The sequence below is a fragment of the Cetorhinus maximus genome, chromosome 16 (genome assembly GCF_964194155.1).
Source record: "Cetorhinus maximus chromosome 16, sCetMax3.hap1.1, whole genome shotgun sequence".
NCBI classification, from domain to species: Eukaryota; Metazoa; Chordata; class Chondrichthyes; order Lamniformes; family Cetorhinidae; genus Cetorhinus; species Cetorhinus maximus.
Window position 1 is genome coordinate 72,139,904 of NC_135894.1, and position 21,470 is coordinate 72,161,373.

A 21,470-nucleotide genomic window follows, 5' to 3' on the forward strand; every position below is an offset into this window, starting at 1 on the left:
CGTACCTATACCACATGTACTGCAGCGGTTCAAGAATGCACCTCACCACCACCTTCTCAAGGAAACTAGAGATGGGCAATAAATGCTGACCTAGCTAGCGACGCCCACATCCCGTGAATGGATTTTTTAAAAAGCTGTTGTAAGTACTGTCATTTTTGTATTCAGTCAACTCTTTTTTTCCAATCCTAATGTAGTCTGCATTTCTGTGGCTTTGTTTTAGTTGTAATCTCTCATATGACACCATGTCAAAACCTTATATCACAGGCGCTTCCACTGCTTTGTTATAATATCTACAAAGAAGCTAAGCAGGATCTGAGTTGCGTACGTTATGAAATCGTCATTTCTACTAGAACTTGTGTACCGTATTTGCTAGAATGATTCCAGAGATGAGGGATTACAGTTTTGTGGCATAGCCTAGAGAACCTGAGGTGGTTTTCCTTAGGTCACAGAAGGAGGAGTTTTGATTAAGTGTTTAAAAACATAAAGGGTTTAGATGCTGTTTGTGAAGTGAAACTTTTTCCAGTGGTTGATGGATCTAGACGGCACAGATTTAAGGTGATTGACAAAAGAACCAGAGGTGACATGAGGAAAAACATTTTTAAGCAATGAGTGAGTAAGAGTTCGAATGACCTGCCTGATAAGGTGATACATGAAGATTAAATAGTAACCTTCAAAAGGCAATGTGGATAAAAATTGAGAAGATTGCAAGGATATAGGAGAAGTGTGGGGTGAGTGGTACTAATTGGATTGCTTTTCAAAGCAACTGGTGCAAACTTGATGGACTGAATGGCTGTGCTATACTAAGTGATTGTGTTTATGTTGAAGTTGCTGGCTTTTGTGTGTAGTTCACAGTAGGATGTTAACTGCACCAGCCACATAAACACTTTGGTTAAAAGAGCAGGCCAGAGGCTGGGTATTCTGTGGCAAGTAACTCACCACCTGACTCCCCAAAATCGGTTCACCACCTACAAGGCACAAGTCAGGAGAGTGATGGTATGCTCTCCACTTGATGAGTACAGCTCCAATAACACTCAAGACGCATGATGCCATCCAGGACAAAGCAGCACTCTTGATCAGCACCCCATCCATCGCCTTAAACATGAGTGTACCACCGGTGCACTGTAGCTGCAGCTTGTACCATCTACAAGATCACTGTAGCAACAGTTACATGCTGACACTTAGCACCTCCAAACTCTCGAGGTATAACACTGAGAGCAAGGGCAATGGCCATGCCTGCCACCTTACAGTTCCTCTCCAAGTTATGCATTATCGTTCACTGTCACTGGGTCAATTCCCTGGAACACCCTCCATAACAGCACTGTGGGTGTACCTGTACCACACGACTGCTGCATTTCAAGAAGGCAGCTCACCACCACCCTCTAAAGGTCAATTAGGGATGGGCAATAAATGCTGGCCTTGCTAGTGATGGCCACATCCCATGATGTTACATTTGTTTCGTGCAGCCAGTATTGTTTCCTAGAGTAGTCTCAAAAATTTCATTAAAAACGCCATTTCCTATTTAAACTAAAAACATTCACGGTTACATGACATTAAGCTATGGAATGATTGGATGCAAGTTTGTGCCTGATTTCACAGTACTTAGCATGATTTTATGCAAGTTGTTGGGAAGAGTCACTGTACTTCCCAACAGAGATGCAGTGAAAATTGGGCCAGTTATGCAGGCCATTCCATGCATTTTAGCTACCTGCCAAAATGTAAATTATCCTTGTTTGAATCCTCCGGTCAAGTTTCCGCTCCTGCCAGAATACCAAAGTGGCTCTTTATCAAAGTCACAAATTACATCTAATATGACTGTGATTAAAGTAAACTATTCCTCTTGTCTTCTTGACCTTCCTGTAGCTATTGACATTGTTAATCACACTATTCTCCAAAGCCTCTCCACCATCATCCAGCAGAGTAGGACTGCACTTGGCTGTTTCCATTTGTATCTTAACTCCAATATTTATATATAAGGGAAGAATGAGTCTGAAGCTGGTCTTTTACCTCAAGCAGGTTTATTCCTCAGCCAGCTCAACAGAGTGATAGACTCTCAGTTCCTTTCCCGCTGGAGAGGTAAAGCGGTACCCATTTATGGATGAGCCAATGCCCATCACATATTTTAACAATGTAATTGCTGTACAATGTAATTGCCAGTCAACAAGATGATTGTTATTGGACCTTGACAATGTAATTACTGATACATTGACATTTATCTAGCTAATCGTAGCCAAGGAATCACCTGCAATGGTTTCTCTTCCTACCCCTACACCGTTGGCTCTGGTGTTCCCCAAGGATCTATCCTGGCCCTCTCCTATTTCTCATTTACGTGCTGCCCTTTGGCAACAGAATCTGTAAGCAATGTTAGTTTTCACTTGTATGCTGATGACATCCAGCCTTATCTGACCACAACCTCTCTTGACTCCCTCACTGTGCCTAAATTATCAGACTGTTTGTCCAACATCCAGTAGCTGATGAGCAGAAATGTTCCCCCTGTTAAACATTGGGAAGAACAAAGCTATTGTCTTCGGTCCCCAATACAAACTTTGTTCCCCAGTCACCAACTCCAATCTGCTCTCTGACAACTGTCTGAGGCTGAACTAGACTTTTCTAACCTTGGTGCCATTCTTCACCTTGACATGAACTTCTAACCACTCACCCACAACATCAATAAGCCTGCCTATTTCCATCTCTGTAACATCGCCTGACTGCATCCCTGCCTCAGCTCATTTTCTGCTGAAACCTTTGTGAATTTCATTGTTATCTCCAGATTTGACTATTTCACTGCACTTCTGGCCAGCTTAATGTATTTTATCCTCTGTAAACTTGAGGTCATCCAAAACTTTGCTGCCCATATATTTTCTCGTGACAAATCCATCACCACTGTGTTCACTGACCTACACTGGCTTCCAGTTAACAACAAATCAGTTTTAAAATTCACGTCCTCATTTTCATCTCCGCTTGACTCACTCCTCCCTATCTCTGTAATCTGCTGTGGCCCCGCAACTCTCCCAAGGTTTTTTTTTAATTCATTCAAGGGATGCGGGCTTGGCTGGCTAGGCCAGCATTTATTGCCCATCCTCAATTGCCCTTAAGATCAGTTCAACTGAGTAGAGGTCATGTGATTTGTTCAACCAGTGTGTGGCTAAATTCTAGGGTTCGTTTATTTGACTAGGAAGCCTCCCAGAGCGTGTTTCTGAACACCCACATAGCTGTTAGGGAGAGAGTTCCAGGATTGTCCCATCAACCAGATATCTGTACTTCTTTAATTCTGGCCTCTTGAGCAATACTGATTTTAATTGCACCTCACCACCTCTCTACCTCACTCTCCTCCTCTAACAAACGCCTTAAAACCTGCTTTATCTGGGCTAATATTTCTTATGTAGCGCGGTATCATATTTTACTTTGATGTCCCTGTGAAGCACTTTGGGATGTTTTATTATATTAACGATGCTGTATCAATACTTGTTGCTGTTGCTGCTTCCTCACCTGCGAAGTGATTTGGCAGGATACTTTTTTTTGTTAAGCACAAACAAAGGAAATAAAGATTCCAAGGTTTTGCATACAGGTTGCTATTTCAGGAAATCAATGGACAATTTGTTTTCGTGGCAATGATTTTGTTTGGATAATACCCTATAAGAACAAGGTCAGATTCATAAACTGCTGTGAAATATGCAAACAACAATTGAATAAACTAGTTCATTTTTTTTTGCCACAAAGCCTCCTTAACAATTATTTAAGTTTTCAGATTGCATGGGGAAAATATCAACTGCAGAATAATTATCAAAATTCAACATATTCTTGAAGGCAATGATTATCGTCAGTAGAACAATGACAATTCCTCAGTTAATTTCAGCTGATGCCAGTTGAAGTTGAGCAAGTGTGAGCAGGATTCCAGTCTGCAGTTTTCAGCATTTGAGGCGATACAAGAAGGCTAACTAGAATCACCCTTGATGTGAACTTGTGGTGTGGTGTCCCAAAGAAGAGAATTCATGTCTGCTATGGGGATCCATACTGTGACTTTATGCTGATTTAAGATATTCTGTATTCTGACAAATACTAGTACCTAAAGAATTGGACCCTGCAGGTACCCCTGTATTGGATTGTAGCAGATCCAGACACTATTCATTTATTTTTGTTTAGAAATTTGACCTATTTTTGTGGTATCATTCGTGTTCTATATGTTTAAATAATTGCAATTGATCTCATTTATTGCTAATGAGAAACGTTACAATTAATATTTTAATCATGTTCATGGCTCTGATTTTTGTTGGTTTGGTTCAGTTCATTGGAGATTGCCTTGCTCCTAATAGCTATCCATAAACTAACATAATTGCACAAAAGCTACAAAGATGGATAGAATTAAACTTGCTACCCAGTGCAAATTCTGCTGCTTTAACAGCAATGTGCAGTCTTAGGAGTGATGAAAGTGAGCAACTCATGTATGTCCATAGTCCTGTAACAATTATAGTTGCTGTCATTTTCAAATGTTTTTATCTGGAAGATGGTGCATGATCTGGGGGATTGAGAGGAGAGAGACTTAGAGGGGAGTGAAACTTAATTTTTGTCTGATTTTAATTTTAGCTACTGTTGCTTAAGATAATGACATAGTTCAGGTATACATGTTTTCCTGAAAGGCTTGTTTTGGGATATCATTTTGCTATTCCTCATTCGTGTTTTCTAACTATTTTTCATAATAAGTTGAAAAGGTAAAATAGGAATAGGTCTTTCATTAATTATTGTATTGAAGCAGCTCTCAGTGACAGGAAATGTGCGAGAGCAGCCCAATGAAGATTGCCCATTTTATTTTCCTTCCCTTCCTTCTGTAGGAAGATGTGTAATCCCTTGCTAACAGCTCTGCAATGGCACAGTCAAAATCAAGAATTCAGCATCTTTGCAATCAGACATGTTGACACTGCAGCATATTGTGTGACACTGATTGCCATTTGTTTACCAGTAGGTATGCATATTCCTCTCCATTAGTTGCTGACCAAAGACTGCAACCATATTAAATATTTCCTCAAACTTTATTATTGTGGTCGCCAAGAATAGATTGTCATTCTTTTCATTTAGGTTTACTTCTTATGGAGCTTTAGTTTAAACTAGCTAAATTTAGTATGTTGGCAGTAATTAAAACAAAAACTGTGTTAAAAGTTTTTAATGCCAAGTCAAGTGGGAAGTAAATTGCAGAGTTTATGGACTGTTTGATTACGTCACTGCAAAATGTTGTTTTCCCTTAACAGGGCTGTTTTCAATTATGGTAACTACTTGAAATCAGAAAAATATGTTACGTGAAGTTGTGTGATGGATTACTCCTCTGCGGTGAACCATTTTATTTATGAAAGATTTACTTTTGTAGATATCCACACCCATTCACAAATTCACAATCAAACTCAGAAAAAATAAGAGGGCTTAATGAGTTTAATGAAGATGAATACAAGATTCCATCATCATATCCTGTGCCCATAGCTGCACAAACTCATTCGCAAACTGTGAAGCCTCGTACATCAAGGTAAGTTTCCTTTTTAGGCTAGACTAGTTTTATTTTCATTACCTTATGAAGTAATTGTTGTTTCTACTTTTCTGTAGTACAAAAACTAGTAATATGTACTTTTAAAAAAAATCCTGTTGAATTACATCAGAAGTAATCAATTTAAATCTATACATGTGTAAGGCCACATTTAAACATTTTAGCATCATCTTATTTTCTTCAGTTTTCTCCCCTCCATTCTGATGCTGAGAATGATGAAGCTTTGCCGAGGTATGATTCCAAGGGCCATTGTTGCCTCACCCAAATGACCATTATTCATGTATGAACCTTGATAGCTGCAATCAGCTATTTGATCACAGAAAACATCATAACCAATTGTGATACTTCTTTTCTTCGACTGAACTTGTGCAGTGGTTTATTCCCTGTCATGCTTTAGTTTTTACCCATTAATTATCATGGTGGAAACTCTGATCGGATTATGTGGTTATAAACATTCTGTACCTGGAACACAAACTTGTTCTTTCAATAGTCTAATAGTTATCTTAATAGTCTAATAGTCACTGATGGATTTTCTCCTCACACTAGAAGGCTATTGGGTTCTTATCAGCATTAACCAAAGTGGGAAACACAACTGCGTAGCTACTCTGGGAGAGGAAATGTAACCTTCATCATAATTAATTTAAAGTACAAATCCTTAACCTGCCATGCAATTTATTTCGTATTTCTTTACCATTTTGCATTGTTCATTTTTGAATAATTCACAACCTTTGTTATCAAAATCCTTTCACGATAGACATTATGTAATAGTTGCTCACACTTCAAATTGGATAGAAGAAATTTGTGATTTGCAATTTTGAAAGGAAATATTTTTGTTAGAATAAGTTACAACTGTAGCAATGTGAAATGCATCAACACAATCTTCTCTGCTTTGGAACACAGAATTGCCTAGTTATTGTTGAGGCACCTGTAGTTTGGTTTTTAGCAGACATACAAACTTGTGCTGTCGCCTTTCTTTAAGACCTGGGCTGCTAGGTGATTTTTAACCAGAAATTCTTGCCCATCAATTTTGGTGAGGACGAGCAGGTTTACTTTAGGTCACAGCTGACTGCATGAGACTCTTGTGTTGACAGCAAGTGACATCAGCATCAACATATAACAAACAGCACACTTCATTTTTGATATTGAATGATCTACTTAAAATTAGCTTCACAATTTGTATTAACAAGTTTAAAAAGTTAAAATGATTTTCCTTATGCAGTCATATGCAGTATTGAAAGTTCTAAATAACAGTACCTAAATGTAGAACTTATGGGACTTTATTTAATAATGATTTCCTACTATGCAGAGGTTAAATCCAATTGACTAAATGAACCTAACCTAATCTGACTTCTGCTTTATCAAATTTTCTTGCCCTGTATCTGTGGTACTACAATCTGAATTTTTTTTCAAGCCCCAATCAAAGATGCAATTAAAACAGTGGGTGGAAAATCACCATTCCATGTCCTTAAACTTGTAATGTAGAGCAAAAGGTAGATCTAGTTCTAGAAAGAATTCACTTGGATTACCCAGTGTATATGCCCAACTGGAGATAACAAAAAAATACATTCTAAAATGAATACTCAAAAGGCTTAAATAAAACTTATTGTTGGGCTGATTTTGGGAACTTCTTTACATTTAAAAGATTGTCAGGATTTTAATTTTAATCATATTTGCAGAATGTTGTCTGATCCTTGCCTGAATGAGTGATGGGAAATGCATGTTTTATTTTGAAAGTCACCCATTTAGCTTTCATTAAATGAGTTTCTGACAGGAGATTAATACAGAAGCAGGAATTTTTTTTTTATTCATTCACGGGATGTGGGTTTCACTAGTTGGGCCAGCATTTATTGCTCATCTCTAGTTGCCCTTGAGAAGGTGGTGGTGAGCTGCCTTCTTGAGCCGCTGCAGTCCATATGGTGTAGGTACACCCACAGTGCTGTTAGGGAGGGAGTTCCAGGATTTTGATCCAGTTACAGCGAAGGAACGGTGATATATTTCCAAGTCATGATGGTGAGTGACTTGGATGGAACTTCCAGGTAGTGGTGTTCCCAAATGCTACCTGGAGTTGACCTATAGGTGGAAGTAATTGGATATGAATGCATGCAAAAGTACAAAGGGAAATTATTGTATTTAGAACTTTCAATTTTGAGTGTTTAACAGTTGAGGACTTATTTGTGTGTCTTGGACCTTATCTGTTTTAAGGGTTGAAGTGAGAATGTTCAGCAATTGACATAAAGAGCTTAGCAACATCAAGAATAAGTTTTTAGTTGATAAGCAGGAAATTAGGAAATATTTTTAGGTAAACCCATAAAACTGGAATGATTTTAGATTTGTAATAGGTGCATAGTATAAGATCAATATAATTCCTCTTTTCAACTTTACCCTTGCCTTTTAATGTTCTTTTGCGTCAAGGGCTGCTTAGCTCTGAATAATGCTGAGTGGGTGGGTTGTAAAATAATTTATGGGCTCTGAACAATGTTTTTCTATGGAATGAATAGAAAGCACAATTCAGGCTAAAACTTCTTGGGTGGGGTTGCTAAATTGAGCTTGTTTTATATGGGAAGCTGTTTTTCCAGTCAGTAAACAAAATTGTACACCTTGGTGTTCAGGCTTTGGCACTAGTCATCTTGTTGTCACAGCAACCCTTATATATATGAACATACATACAAATTAGGAGCAGGAGTAGGCCCCTCAACCCTTCGAGCCTGCTCCGTCATTCAATGAGATCCTGGCTGATCTGATTGTGACCTGTACTCCACATTTCCACCTACCCCCGGTATCCTTTCACCCCCTTGTTTATTACAAATCTACCTCTGCCTTAAAAATATGCAAAGACTTTGCTTCCACTGCCTTTTGAGGAAGAGAGTACCAAAGATTCACAACCCTCTGAGAGAAAAAGAATTCTCATCTCTGTCCTAAATGTGCAACTACTTATTTTTAAACAGTGGCCCCTAGTACTAGATTTTCCCACAAGAGGAAACATCCTCTCCACATTGATCCTGTTAAGGCCCCTCAGGATCTTATATGTTTCAATCAAGTCACCTCTTACTCTTATAAACTCCAGCGAATACAAGTCTAGCCTGTCCAACCTTTCCTCATAAGACCAACCCAATTCAGGTATTAGTTTAGTAAACCTTCTCTGAACTGCTTGTTAAGCATTTACCTCCCTCCTTAAATAAGGAGACCAATATTGTACTCAGTACTCCAGATGTGGTCTCACTAATGCCCTATATAACTGAAGCATAACCTCTCTACTTTTGTTCCGGTGGGATGGGCTTCACTTGAACTGTGCTGGCACCAGTTTCCTGACGAATGGAATAACTAGGGCTTTAGAGAGGGCTTTAAACTAAATGGGGGTGGAGGGTTCTGGAGAAGGGATAAGTAGCCTTACAAAGCAAAAGGATATGGCAGCATTGCAGGGCAGCTATTTAGGTAATGATACCCAGAGTATGACAGCAAGGGACAGAGTGTACAAATATAAAAAAACAGCAGCAAATAGGGTTAAAGGGGGAAAAAGTGGTAAAAAGGCAAAATTAATGGCTCTTAACTTAAATGCATGTAGTATTCAGAACAAAATAAACGAATTAACGGCACAAATAGAGTTTAATGGGTATGATCTTATAGCCATTACGGAGACATGGTTACAAAGAGATCAAAGCTGGGAACTAAATATTCAGCGGTATGTGACTTCGAAAGGACAGACAGGAAGGAAAGGATAGTAGGGTAGCTTTGTTAGTACGAGATTGAATAAGTATGACAGCAAGAAATGATCTTGGATCAGAAGATGAGGAATCCATATGGGTGGAGGTAAGAAATAACAAGGTGAAGAAGACACTGGTGGAAGTAATCTATAGGCCCCCTAACAGTAGCTATGCTGTAGGACAGAGAATAAATCAGGAGATAATGAGGGCATGTAAAAAAGGCAGTATATTAATCATGGGTGACGTTAATCTTCATGTAGATTAGGAAAATCAAATTGACAGAGGTAACCATGAGCAAGAATTCATAGAGTGTATTCAGGACAGTTTTCTAGAACAATATGTTGTGGATCCAACCAGGGTTCAGGCTATTTTGGATCTGGTAATGTGTAATGAGGCAGGTTTAATAAATTATTTCACAGTAAAAGATCCCCTAGGAAACAGTGACTATGGCATGGTGAAATTTAGCATTCAATTTGAGAGTGAGAAACTTAGCTCGGAAACAACTGTGCTAAACTTAAATAAGGGCAATTACAAAGGAATGAGGGCAGAGTTGGCTGGAGTGGACTGGGAAAGGAGTTTAGCAGAAAAGACAGTTAATGAACAATTGCAGATGTTTAAGAAAATGGTTCATGACTCACAACAAAGATATATCCCAGTGAGGAAGATGGATTGTAGGAAGGGGATAAACCAACCATGGTTAACCAAGGAAGTTAAGGGTAGTGTCAAAATGAAAGAAAAAACATACAATGTGACAAAGATTAGTGGTAAGCCAGAGGATTGGGAAAGTTTTAAAAACCAACAGAAGATGAACAAAAAAATAATAAAGAGGGGGAAAATAAACTTTGAGGGTAAACTAGCAAGTAATATAAAAAACGACAGTAAGAGCTTCTTTAAATACATAAAAAGGAAAAGAGAGACCAAAGTGAATATAGGCTGTTTACTGAATGAGGCTGGGAAAATAATAATGGGGAACCAGGAAATGGCAGAGGAGTTGAATAAATACTTTGCTTCAGTCTTCACAGTAGAAGGCACTAGAGAAAAAGTACTAGGGAAATTAATGGGGCTAAAGGCTGATAAGTCCCCTGGACCTGATGGGTTGCACCCAAGGATATTAAAGGAAATAGCTGCAGAGATAGTGGATGCATTGGTAGTAATCTTCCAAGAGTCCCTAGATTCTGGAAAAGCCTCAGAGGATTGGAAAACTGCCAATGTAACACCCTTATTCAAAAAGGGAGGGAGACAAAAAACAGGTAACTATAGGCCAGTTAGCTTAACATCTGTCGTTGGGAAAATGTTAGAGTCTATTATAAGGGGTGTAATAGCAGAGCATTTAGAAATGCATAATATAATCAAGCAGAGTCAGCATGGCTTCATGAAGGGGAAATCCTGCCTGACAAATTTATTAGAATTCTTTGGGGAGGCAATAAACAGGATAGATAAAGAGGATCCAGTAGATGTAATATATTTGGATTTCCAAAAGGCATTCGATAAGATACCACACATAAGGCTACTTAATAAGGTAAGAGCCCATGGTGTTGGGGGTAGTATATTGGCATGGATAGAGGACTGGCTAACTAATAGAAGACAAAGAGTTGGGGGGGCATTTTCAGGATGGCAACCTGGAACTAGTGGAGTGCCACAGGGATCAGTGCTGGGGCCGCAATTATTTACAATATATATTAATGACTTGAATGAGGGAAATTAATGTACCATCACTAAATTTGCGGATGACACAAAAATAGGTGGGAAGGCAAGTGGCGAGGATGACACAAAGAGTCTACAGAAGGATATAGACAGGTAAAGTGAGTGGGCAAAAACGTGACAGATGGAATATAATGTGGGAAAATGTGAGGTTATGTACTTTGACAGGAAGAATAAAGGAGCTGAATGTTACGCAAGTGGAGAAAGACTGAAGAAATCTGCAGCACAGAGGGATTTGGGGACCCTCGTGCATGAATCCCAAAAAGCTAGCATACAAGTTCAGCAGGTAATGGGTAAAGAAAATGGAATGTTGGCCTTTATTTCAAAGGGAATGGAGTATGAAAATAGGGACATCTTGCTAAAACTATACAAGGCACTAGTTAGACCACACCTAGAATACTGTGAACAGTTTTGGTCTCTTTATCTAAGGAAAGATATACTGGCATTGGAGGCAGTGCAGAAAAGGTTCATTAGGTTGATCCCAGGTATGGAGGGATTTTCTTATGAGGAGAGGTTGAGTAGGCTGGGCCTGTACTCATTGGAGTTTAGAAGAATGAGAGGTGACCTTATTGAAACATAAGATTCTTAGGGGCTTGACAGGGTAGATGCTGAGAGGCTGTTTCCCCTTGTGGGTGACTGTAGGACCAGAGGGCATAATCTCAGAGTGAGGGATCACCCATTTAAGACAGAGATGAGGAGGAATTTCTTCTCTGAGGATTGTTAATCAGTGGAATTCTTTATCACAGAGGGCTGTAGAGTCTGGATTGTTAAGTATATTCAAGGGTGAGATAGACAGATTTTCAATCAGTAAGGGAATCGAGAGTTATGGGGAGAAGGCAGGAAAGTGGAGTTGAGGATTATCAGATCAGCCATGATCTCATTGAATGGCGGAGCAGACTCGATGGTCCGAATGGACTACTTCTGCTCCTACGTCTTATGTATTCAATTCCCCTCACAATAAAGGATAACATTCCATTAGCTTTCCTAATTACCTGCTGTACCTGCATGCTAGCCTTTGCACTAGGACCACTAGATCTCTCTGCATCTTAGAGGTCTACAATCTCTCACCATTTAGAAATATGCTTTTTTATTTTTCCTGCCAAAATGGACAATTTCACGCTTTCCCACATTATACTACATTTGCCAGTTCTTTGCCCACTCACTTAACCTATCTATATCACTTTGAGTTTTTTTAATTCATTTATGGGATGTGGGTGTTGCTAGCTGGGCCAGCATTTATTGCCCATCTCTAATTGCCTTTGAGAAGGTGGTGGTGAGTTGCCTTCTTGAACTGCTGCAGTCCCTGTGGTGTAGATACACCTACAGTGCTCTTAGGGAGTGAGTTCCAGGATTTTGACCCAGCGACAGTGAAGGAACAGCAATATATTTCCAAGTCAGGGTGGTGAGTGACTTGGAGGGAACTTTCAGGTGGTGGTGTTCCCATCTGTCTGCTGCCCTTCTCCTTCTAGATGGTAGTGGTTGTGGGTTTGGAAGGTGCTGCCTAAGGAGCCTTGGTGAGTTTCTGCAGTGCATTTTATAGATGGTACACACTGCTGCCACTGTTCGTTGGTGGCGGAGGAAGTAAATGTTTGTGGAAGGGGTGTCAATCAAATGGGCTGCTTTGTCCTGGATGGTGTCAAGCTTCTTGAGTGTTGCTGGAGCTGTACTCATCCAGGCAAGTGGAGAGTATTCCATCACAACCCTGACTTGTGTCTTGTAGATGGTAGACAGAATTTGGAGAGTTAGGAAGTGAGTTATTTGCCAGAGGATTCCTAGTCTCTTGACCTGCTCTTGTAGCCACAGTATTTATATGGCTAGTCCAGTTCAGTTCCTGGTCAGTGGTAACCCCCAACCTACTTTCCTACTTACCTTTTGAATCATCAGCAAATTTACCTTTGGTCCCTTCATCCAAGTCATTTATATAAATTGTAAAAAGTTGAGGTCTTAGTACTGATCCCTGTGGCACACCACTCATTATCATCCTGCCAACCAGGATGTCTTTAATAATAGCCTTTAACATTTTCCCCATAACAGATGTCAAGTTAACTGGCCTGTATTTTCCTTCTCTCTGCCTATCTCCCTTTTTGAATAAAGGAGTTACATTCACTATCTTCCAATCTAATGGAACCTTCCCCAAATATAGGAATTTTTGGAAAATTTCACTATTTCACTAGCCACTTCTTTTAAGACCCTAGGATGAAGTTGATCAGGATGCAGGCACTTGTCAGCCCACAGCTCCAGCAATTTTCACAATACCTCTTCCCTGGCAATTGTAATTTTCCTGAGTTCCTCTCCCGCCTCCCCCCCCCCCCCCTCCATTTCCTGATTTACAGCAATTTCTGGGAAGTTACTTGTATCCCCTGTAATGAAGACCAATGCAAAATACCAGTTCATCCGCTATCTCCTTATTTTCCAGTATTAATTCCCCAGACACTTTCTAAAGGACCAACACTCACTTTGTTAACTCTCTTTTTTAAATATCTACAGAAACCCTTACTATCTGTCTTTATATTTGTAGCCAGCTTTCTCTTGTACCCTAATTTTTCCTTCTTTATCAATCTTTTGGTTATTCTTTACTTTTTTTATATCCTGTCCAGTCTTCTGACCTACCACCCATTTTTGTGCAATTATATGATTTTTCTTTAGGTTTGATACTATCTCTAAACTTTTTTAGTTAACCATAGATGATGGGTCCTCCACTTGGAATTTTTCTTTCTCGTTGGAATGTATCTATTTTCTGTATTCTAAAATATCCCCTTAAAAGTCTGCCACTGCATCTCTATTGACCTAACCCTTAACCTAAATTGCCAGTTCACCTTAGCTAGCTCTGCTTTCATGCCATTAATTGCCCTCATCCAAGTTTAAAATACTAGTCTTAGACCCACTCCTCTGAAAGAAAAATTCAGTCATATTATGATCACTGCTACTTAGGGACACCTTCACTATGAGGTCATTAACTAATCCTATCTTATTGCACAGTACCAGGTTTGGTATAGCCTGCTCTCTGGTTGGTGCCAGAATGTGGTGTTCTAAGAAACTATCCCAAAAACATTCTATGAATTCCTCATCTAGGCTACCTTTGCCCAACTGATTTTCCCAGTCTATATGTAGATTGAAATCCCCCATGATTATTGCTATATCTTTCTGACAAGCTCCCATTATTTCTTCCTTTATACCCTGTCTTACTGTATGGTTACTGTTAGTGGGCCTGTATTCCACTCCCTCAAGTGACTTCTTTCCTTTATCATTTCTGATCCCAACCCAAGCATTTCTCCATCCTGGTTTCCTGAACATAGGTCATTCCTCTCTAATGTGCTCATACCATTATTAATTCACAGAGCCACCCTCCACCTTTTCCTAGCTTCCTGTCCTTCCCAAATGTCATGTACCCTTCAATATTCATGTTCCAATCTGTGTCATCCTACAGCCATGTCTCTGTAATAGCTATCAGATTGTACTTATTTATTTCTATTTGTGTTCTCAGGTCATCTGTTTTGTTTTGAATGCTACATGTATTCAGATACAGAGCCTTTAGTTTTGTCCTTTTATTTTTGTAACCTCTAGCCTTATCTGCTGATTTATTCTTAGATTTGTACTCCCTCCCTGTTCCTTCCTGTCACGTTCTGTTTATTAATACCTTTCTCTCTTGTCTTTTCTCTACTATTTGGTTTAATACCCTTTCTGCTTCCCTCGTTATGTGGCTCGCTAGAACACAGGCCTCAGCATGGTTCAGATGTAGACCGTCCCGATGGTACAGGCCCCACTTTCCTCAGTACTGGTGCCAGTGCCCCACAAACTGGAACCCGCTTCTCCCACACCAGTCTTTGAGCCACGTATTTATCTCTCTAATTTTATGTACCCTATGCTAATTTGCACATGGCTCAGCTAATAATCCAGAGATTAATCTCTTTGTCTATCTGTTGAGCCTCTTTGCTGCTCGACTTCTCTAACCAGCCTCAGCTTTTCTATATAATGAAACCTGTGTTTCAATTTCTGCTTTGAACAAGGATTGAGGGATTTAATACAATTAAAAATAATTATATAGAATGCAAGTAATTTTCAGAATAAAAAAATCTTTATAAAGCTAAGCAATAATTGAAATGAATTTTGGCTTTTCTTTATAATAATTTGCACAATAAATTTATTTTGACAAAGGTTAAGTGTTTAGCTTTTACAGCCTTCCAACGTTTTTGAAGTATTTCCAGCCTTTCACCCCTTTTGCACCAGCCCTGATGGCAAAATACATATAGATTAAAATTTTCCTTTTGACTTAATTCCTCCCTCTTGAAATACAATTGTAACTATTAAAATAGACTTATTTTCATAAACAATGAAGATTAATTATCCGTATAAGGCTTAGGAAGCTTACCTAGTCAGTAGGTGAATCATACAGTCAAGGCAGACTTCAGCTTCAATCCCCAGTCGTGCTGAGTTAGGTGATTTGAGTTAAGTGACTTAGACCAAGCTCCAGAGAGGATGCCACAATTGGTTTTGTCACCCCTTGTCTAAAAAGTGAAAAATCAGCTTTGAATCCTGATGGCTATCTATAAATCCAAGTTGAAAGGAACAGTGAATGTATGGATATAGAGCGAGCACAGGATTGGCTTCAGCTGTGATGCTTCCAGAGTGAAATAATTCCCAGTGCTCACTGTCTAGATTCACTCGTGAATCATGGCCAATTTGGCGAAATGCTCTGGGAACATGGGTTCAAATGTGTTTCCAACAGCTCTGGAACTATATCCAAACAAGGAAAGAATAGAGTGATACTGGATGGAAAACCAAATTTATAAAGAATTGAACAACTTGACAAAAATGCAAATTCTATTTCAGTGACATCAACAAATTGAAGAGAGGTGTAAATAAGATTTAGGCGAAAAGTCCCTTGGAACTGCTGTGAAAAGTTAAAGCACAGTTCAATCCAAATGTTCATTTTACTTTACAATCAGTAGCTAGAGGACGTCATCTCTCAACAGATTCAAACCTTGGTCAGAGTTGAGGGATAGTATATTAATCCACTACACTAGTTCCTGTAGATTTTGCATTTCAAAAGGGAATTAAACTCCTCTATCTTCCCTGTGCTTGCTGACATTTATTTATTTATTCTTTCATGGGATCTGGATGTCGCTGGCAAAGCCAGCATTTGTTGCCCATCCCTAATTGCCTTTGAACTGAGTGACTTGCACTCAGAGGACATTGTAGAGGGCAGTTAGGAGCTACATGTAGGCCAGACCAGGCAAGGATGGCAGATTTCCTTCCCTAAAGGACATTAGTGAACCAGATGGGTTTTTATGACAATCGATAATAGTTTCATGGTCACCAGTACTGAGACTAACTTTCAATTCCAGATTACTGAATTCAAATTCTACCAGCTGCCTTGGTGGGATTTGAACCCATTAGATTAGGCCTCTGGGTTACTAAACAAAAACAGAATCACCTGGAAAAACTCAGCAGGTCCGGCAGCATCGGTGGAGAAGAAATCAGCCAACGCCTCGAGTCCTCACGACCCTTCGGCAGAACTGGGTTACTAGTTCAGTGATGTTACCACTACACCACCATCTCCCCTTATTGGTTTCTGATCCCCAATGTCTAAAATTTAAAATCATCATTCTTGTGTTTAAATTGAATTATTGCCTCACTCTCCTTATTTCTGTAACTTCCTCCAGTTTTATTTTTCATCTTCTTTAATTTTTCAGAGTATTTGAAAATGGACAGTGTGCTAATGGAACACCCAATAACACATCAGAAGCAAAGAAACCTAAAGCATTGGAAATAGGTAAAATATATTTGATTTTAACTTTTTAATATTAAAATTATTTAAACAAATAAATTCAAATAAGCAAAAATATTAGCAATAATAAAATAACAAAATCTGTTCAAACACAGTGAGTACAGCTTGCCTTTTTATTATTTCCTGAAGATATGATCCATGTATTTGGTGCTATAGAGTGAAACATGTTCTGCTTAAAAAGGAAATATTACCATATTTTCTTAATTATTGCCCTTAATGTTGATACTTGTTCCGATATAAAATATGAACATTTATCATCACAAGATCGAATTAATAATGATTAACAAACCTCCTCCAGCCCTACAACCATTGATAGCTAATGCTTTCAGCTGCCTAAGCTCAGGAAATACCACCACCCTCCATCCTCTCCACCTTTTCCTTTAAGATGCTCCTTAAGACCTACCTCTTTGATCAAGCATTTGGTCACCTATCTTAATATGTAAAATTACATTCAATTTTGCAACATTAAAGGTGCAAGTTGTTGTATTATTTATTGAATAGTTTATTTGTTACTTGGGGTCAATGGGCAATGCAACAGACACTTTTGCCTGCTGACCTTTCAACGCTTTGTTGTTGCCTGCTTAAGCACACTCTAAATTAAACGGAAAGGTTTCTCATTTTAATTACCTGATCCAAGGATTTGCTCCTTTCTGATCCAAACACACTCTGGTTATGACCTTTTGGTTCCTCCACCAGGTATGTATCTTAGATTAAGGTTATAGATAAGGGCTCAATATTGTTACACTGATCGTGATAAAATACTTACTTTCAGAATCCATGACCAGGGCAAAAAATGTTGATTGGCGATTATAGTGGTATATTTAAAAAAAATTGCAACCTATATTTCTTTCTCTTTACAAACTGTTGCCCTTTGGCTCACTTTCTCAATAACTTGCACATTAGGGAAAGCTGTTCTCTGTCCATCTCAAAACCTTGTACCTGTTAAATGAGTACTGTTATATAAGGTACTGTTTTCAAAAAAATGTATGTTTCTCTAAAAAGGCAAATGTGATGTGACAGTGTGACACTAAGCTATTCAGATTGTGTTCTGTCTCCTGGCTGTGCAGTGTTAATGATTTCAGCCAGAACAGAAGTTGGGATGCTACAATTGACCCCGCTAACTTTGGGCTAGATTGTAAGAAAATCAACCAGGGCTCTCACTCTTTCCTGTACAAAAAGTGCATTGGGTTGGATGTCTGAAGATGTAGTTAGGTTTAACAATGGTATCTTCTACGGCTGAATAGTCTGCTTGCACTCCCTTTGTAGGCTCCTGCATAAGGAAAGGTCACTCAGGAGCTGCCAGCACCTATGGAATTATTGTCCAATAAAATGCTGAACCTTTAGGAAATGAGGGAAGAAAATTAATATAAAATGGCATTTTGCACTGAATGTTATGGTAAATGAAGTAAATATATTTCTGGTATTTTCAGATGATATTTTTGAGATGCCGATTGTTGCAGCTCCCTTACCACCAGCTCGACTTCCAGCAAGAGACAGCCAAAAACCCAGTTGCTCCTCTCTGAACAGAACACCCTCTGATTATGACCTTCTAGTTCCTCCTCCAGGTACATAGATAAGGATTTAATATCATTACTTTGATTATGGCTACATAAATACTTATTTTCAGAATATATGAGAGGCAGTAAAATCAGATTATTGGCAATTTTAATGGTATTGAATTAATCATTCCATTTATTAAATGTCACAGAAGCTACTTCCCATTATCACAGAATCTCACAGTGCAGAAGAGACCCTTCGGCCCATTGAGTCTGCACCGACACGTGAGAAACACCTGACCTACCTACCTACCTAATCCCATTTACCAGCACTTGGCCCATAGCCTTGAATGTTATGACGTGCCAAGTGCTCATCCAGGTGGTACTTAAAGGATGTGAGGCAACCCACTACCCTCCCAGGCAGCGCATTCCAGACTGTCACCACCCTCTGGGTAAAAAAGGTTTTCCTCACATTCCCCCCCCTAAACCTCCCGCCCCTCACTTTGAACTTGTGCCCCTTCGTGACTGACCCTTCAACTAAGGGGAACAGCTGCTCCCTATCCACCCTGTCCATGCCCCTCATAATCTTGTATAACTCGATCAGGTCGCCCCTCAGTCTTCTCTGCTCCAACGAAATCAACCCAAGTCTATCCAACCTCTCTTCATAACTTAAATGTTTCGTCCCAGGCTCCTGGTGAATCTCCCCTGCACCCCCTCCAGTGCAATAACATCCTTCCTATAATGTGGCGACCAGAACTGCACACAGTACTCCAGCTGTGGCCTCACCAAGGTTCTATACAACTCCAACATGATCTCCCTACTTTTGTAATCTATGCCTTGATTGATAAAGGCAAGTGTCCCATATGCCCTTTTCACCACCCCACTAACATGCCCCTCTGCCTTCAGAGATCTATGGATACACACGCCAAGGTCCCTTTGTTCCTCAGAACTTCCTAGTGTCATGCCGTTCATTGAATACTTCCTTGTCATATTGAAACTCTTTCCCTGAGACTTATTTGGCTTAGTCTCTAACCAACACACTTTCTTTTCTAGCTGAGGGGCTGGAAAGAATTTTTTAATAGAATATTCCTGAAATGTTCAGACCTCAGAGTGAAGGTGGAGCATCTGTAGGAACAGGTTTGAATGTCTATTTCCTGGTCAGATCACCTGAGGCTCAAAGCGTCCATGTCTTCCTCCCCACAAAGGAAAGTTCTAGATTCTTGAGTTCTCTTATCACTAGCCATGCATAGGTATCAGGTGAGGCACTACCACTTAAGTTGAAGATTGGTAAAGCTCATAGTCCTGACTGCAGATGAATGTTTTGTTGACTTACCATAATAGATACTGGTAATTGTTGCTCACGACCAAGAGTCTTGCTGAAAGAGTTTGCAACAGCCTGTGGGAAAAAAATACAAGGTTTTAAATTTTTTTTAAAAGAAGTTAGTGGTCTAGTAAAGATCTCATGTAGGTTCCTAGATCAGACAAAAGCGTTGATATAATGGCGAATAGAAAACAAATTACTAAGCTAGCACAGTAAGCTGTACTGGAGTGCAGTACATTTAAAACAGTTGTAAAGCTATGTTTTTGGACAGAATGAACAATTAAATTTTAGAAATAATTGATGCAATATTGAGAGTAGTATTTTTAAATATGATTTTCTCACCAGTTTTTCCCTTAAGTTTCTCTCTTCAGCACCCCTCCTTGGCACTTTGCTGGACACAGATTCATGAAAAATGTTCTTAAGTGACCATTCTTCCAAGTGTGAGCCTTGACAACAATTGTTAGCATGAATTTCCATGGTGGAGTGCATCACTGATCACTCCAGTCCTGTCCACAGATGTCTGGTTCCAGTAGCTGTGTGTGGCTGGCAGTAGTGTTTTCCTATCTCAAGTACTAATGGACATCGTAGTTCCTCTATTTGCATCTAGCTTGATATCAGCTAATTCAACACAGATTAGGGAACAAACTTGAGACCTATTCTGATCTTTTTGGTTCAACTATTCATTCACCAATTGGCTGGACTACTAAGTTCAGTAAGATAGGAAAAAAAAACCTGAGCATTATGAGCAGAAACCAGAACATCTGCTACATGCTTCCTCCCAGTTTTCTGTCGTGAAGGCCTTTCTGGAATTATGTTCTACAGGAATTTGCAATCTTCTAGCATTTTGTACATGCTGCCATTTTAATGCATGAGACTACAAGTAAGGACTGACTAGCCATGTCACACGCACCCTTTACAGCTGATGATGAGTGAAGGGGCTGGAGGAGGGAGAACCTTGCTGTTTTGGTTCTTCCTTCTTCCCCCACCCACTCTTGTGCCACTAAAGCCAATTGTAGCACTCCTTTTGCTGCCCTGCCTGAGACCTGCTAACAATACAAAGACCAGAGATCAGACTGGGGACTTTCCTACTTTGAGTCAGTATCTTACCAAGTTACCCATTGAACCATTTGTGGAGTCCCAGACATAATAATCATGATTATGTTGAACATTGTCTTTACGTTTTATTTAGTCTGTACTGCTGATTTAGTACTTTTGTTTGAATGAAGACTGCTGATAATGCTGCAGGATACAAGGTTGCCTGGCTTGCTGTGGCTGACGGTCATCTGAAGCTAAATTAACAGTTGAATGATCATTAGCACAAGGATTTCCATCATTTCAGGCTCAGTGTATTTTCCTAGCTAGTGCCTGGAATAATATGATCAGTACATGCTGATTAAACAAATATATTTTAAGGGCAAATCAACAAAAGCAGTGGAGGAAGAAAAAGGTCATTATTCCTTTCAACAATTTAAGGTTCAGAAGATGCCCTGATTGGTCATTCTTTAATAGCCTTTTAAGTGGTTATAGATTCCCTTAAATGTTTTGCAATGTTTCAGCATCTTTGAGGAATGCATCTTTATAATGCGATAGATGGGCTTTGAAGGGAGTGCAGCATAGATTTACTAGAGTGATACTTGGACCCCAAAGATTAACGTGCAAGGAAAAATTACACAAACTAAGTTTGTATTCCCTGGAATTTACAAGATGAAGGGTAATTTTATTGATGCTTTCAAGATATTAAAGGGAACTGATAAGGTAGGTGGAAAAAAATTTTCCACAGGTTGGTGAGACTAGAGTTAAGGAACATGTCCTAAAAATTAGAGCTAAGCCTTTCAGCAGTGAAGTTAGGAAGCAGTTCTGCATGATAAGTGCAACAAGTGTTTGGAACTTTTTCTGCAAATGCCAGTTGATGCTCAGTCAGTTGTTAATTTTAAAT

At 39.3% G+C, this 21,470-nt stretch overlaps 1 protein-coding gene across 4 annotated transcripts in view; it reads left to right on the forward strand.

Moving 5' to 3' along the window:
- Nucleotides 1–21,470, forward strand: part of cblb (Cbl proto-oncogene B, E3 ubiquitin protein ligase) — a 201,889-nt gene that overhangs the window by 165,967 nt on the left and 14,452 nt on the right. For all 4 annotated transcript variants that reach the window (XM_078560042.1, XM_078560043.1, XM_078560045.1 and 1 more), the window contains 3 exons: nucleotides 5,357–5,509; nucleotides 16,623–16,702; nucleotides 18,148–18,282. In XM_078560042.1, coding sequence (XP_078416168.1) covers nucleotides 5,357–5,509; nucleotides 16,623–16,702; nucleotides 18,148–18,282 — 368 coding nt within the window. The remainder of the gene's footprint in view (nucleotides 1–5,356; nucleotides 5,510–16,622; nucleotides 16,703–18,147; nucleotides 18,283–21,470) is intronic.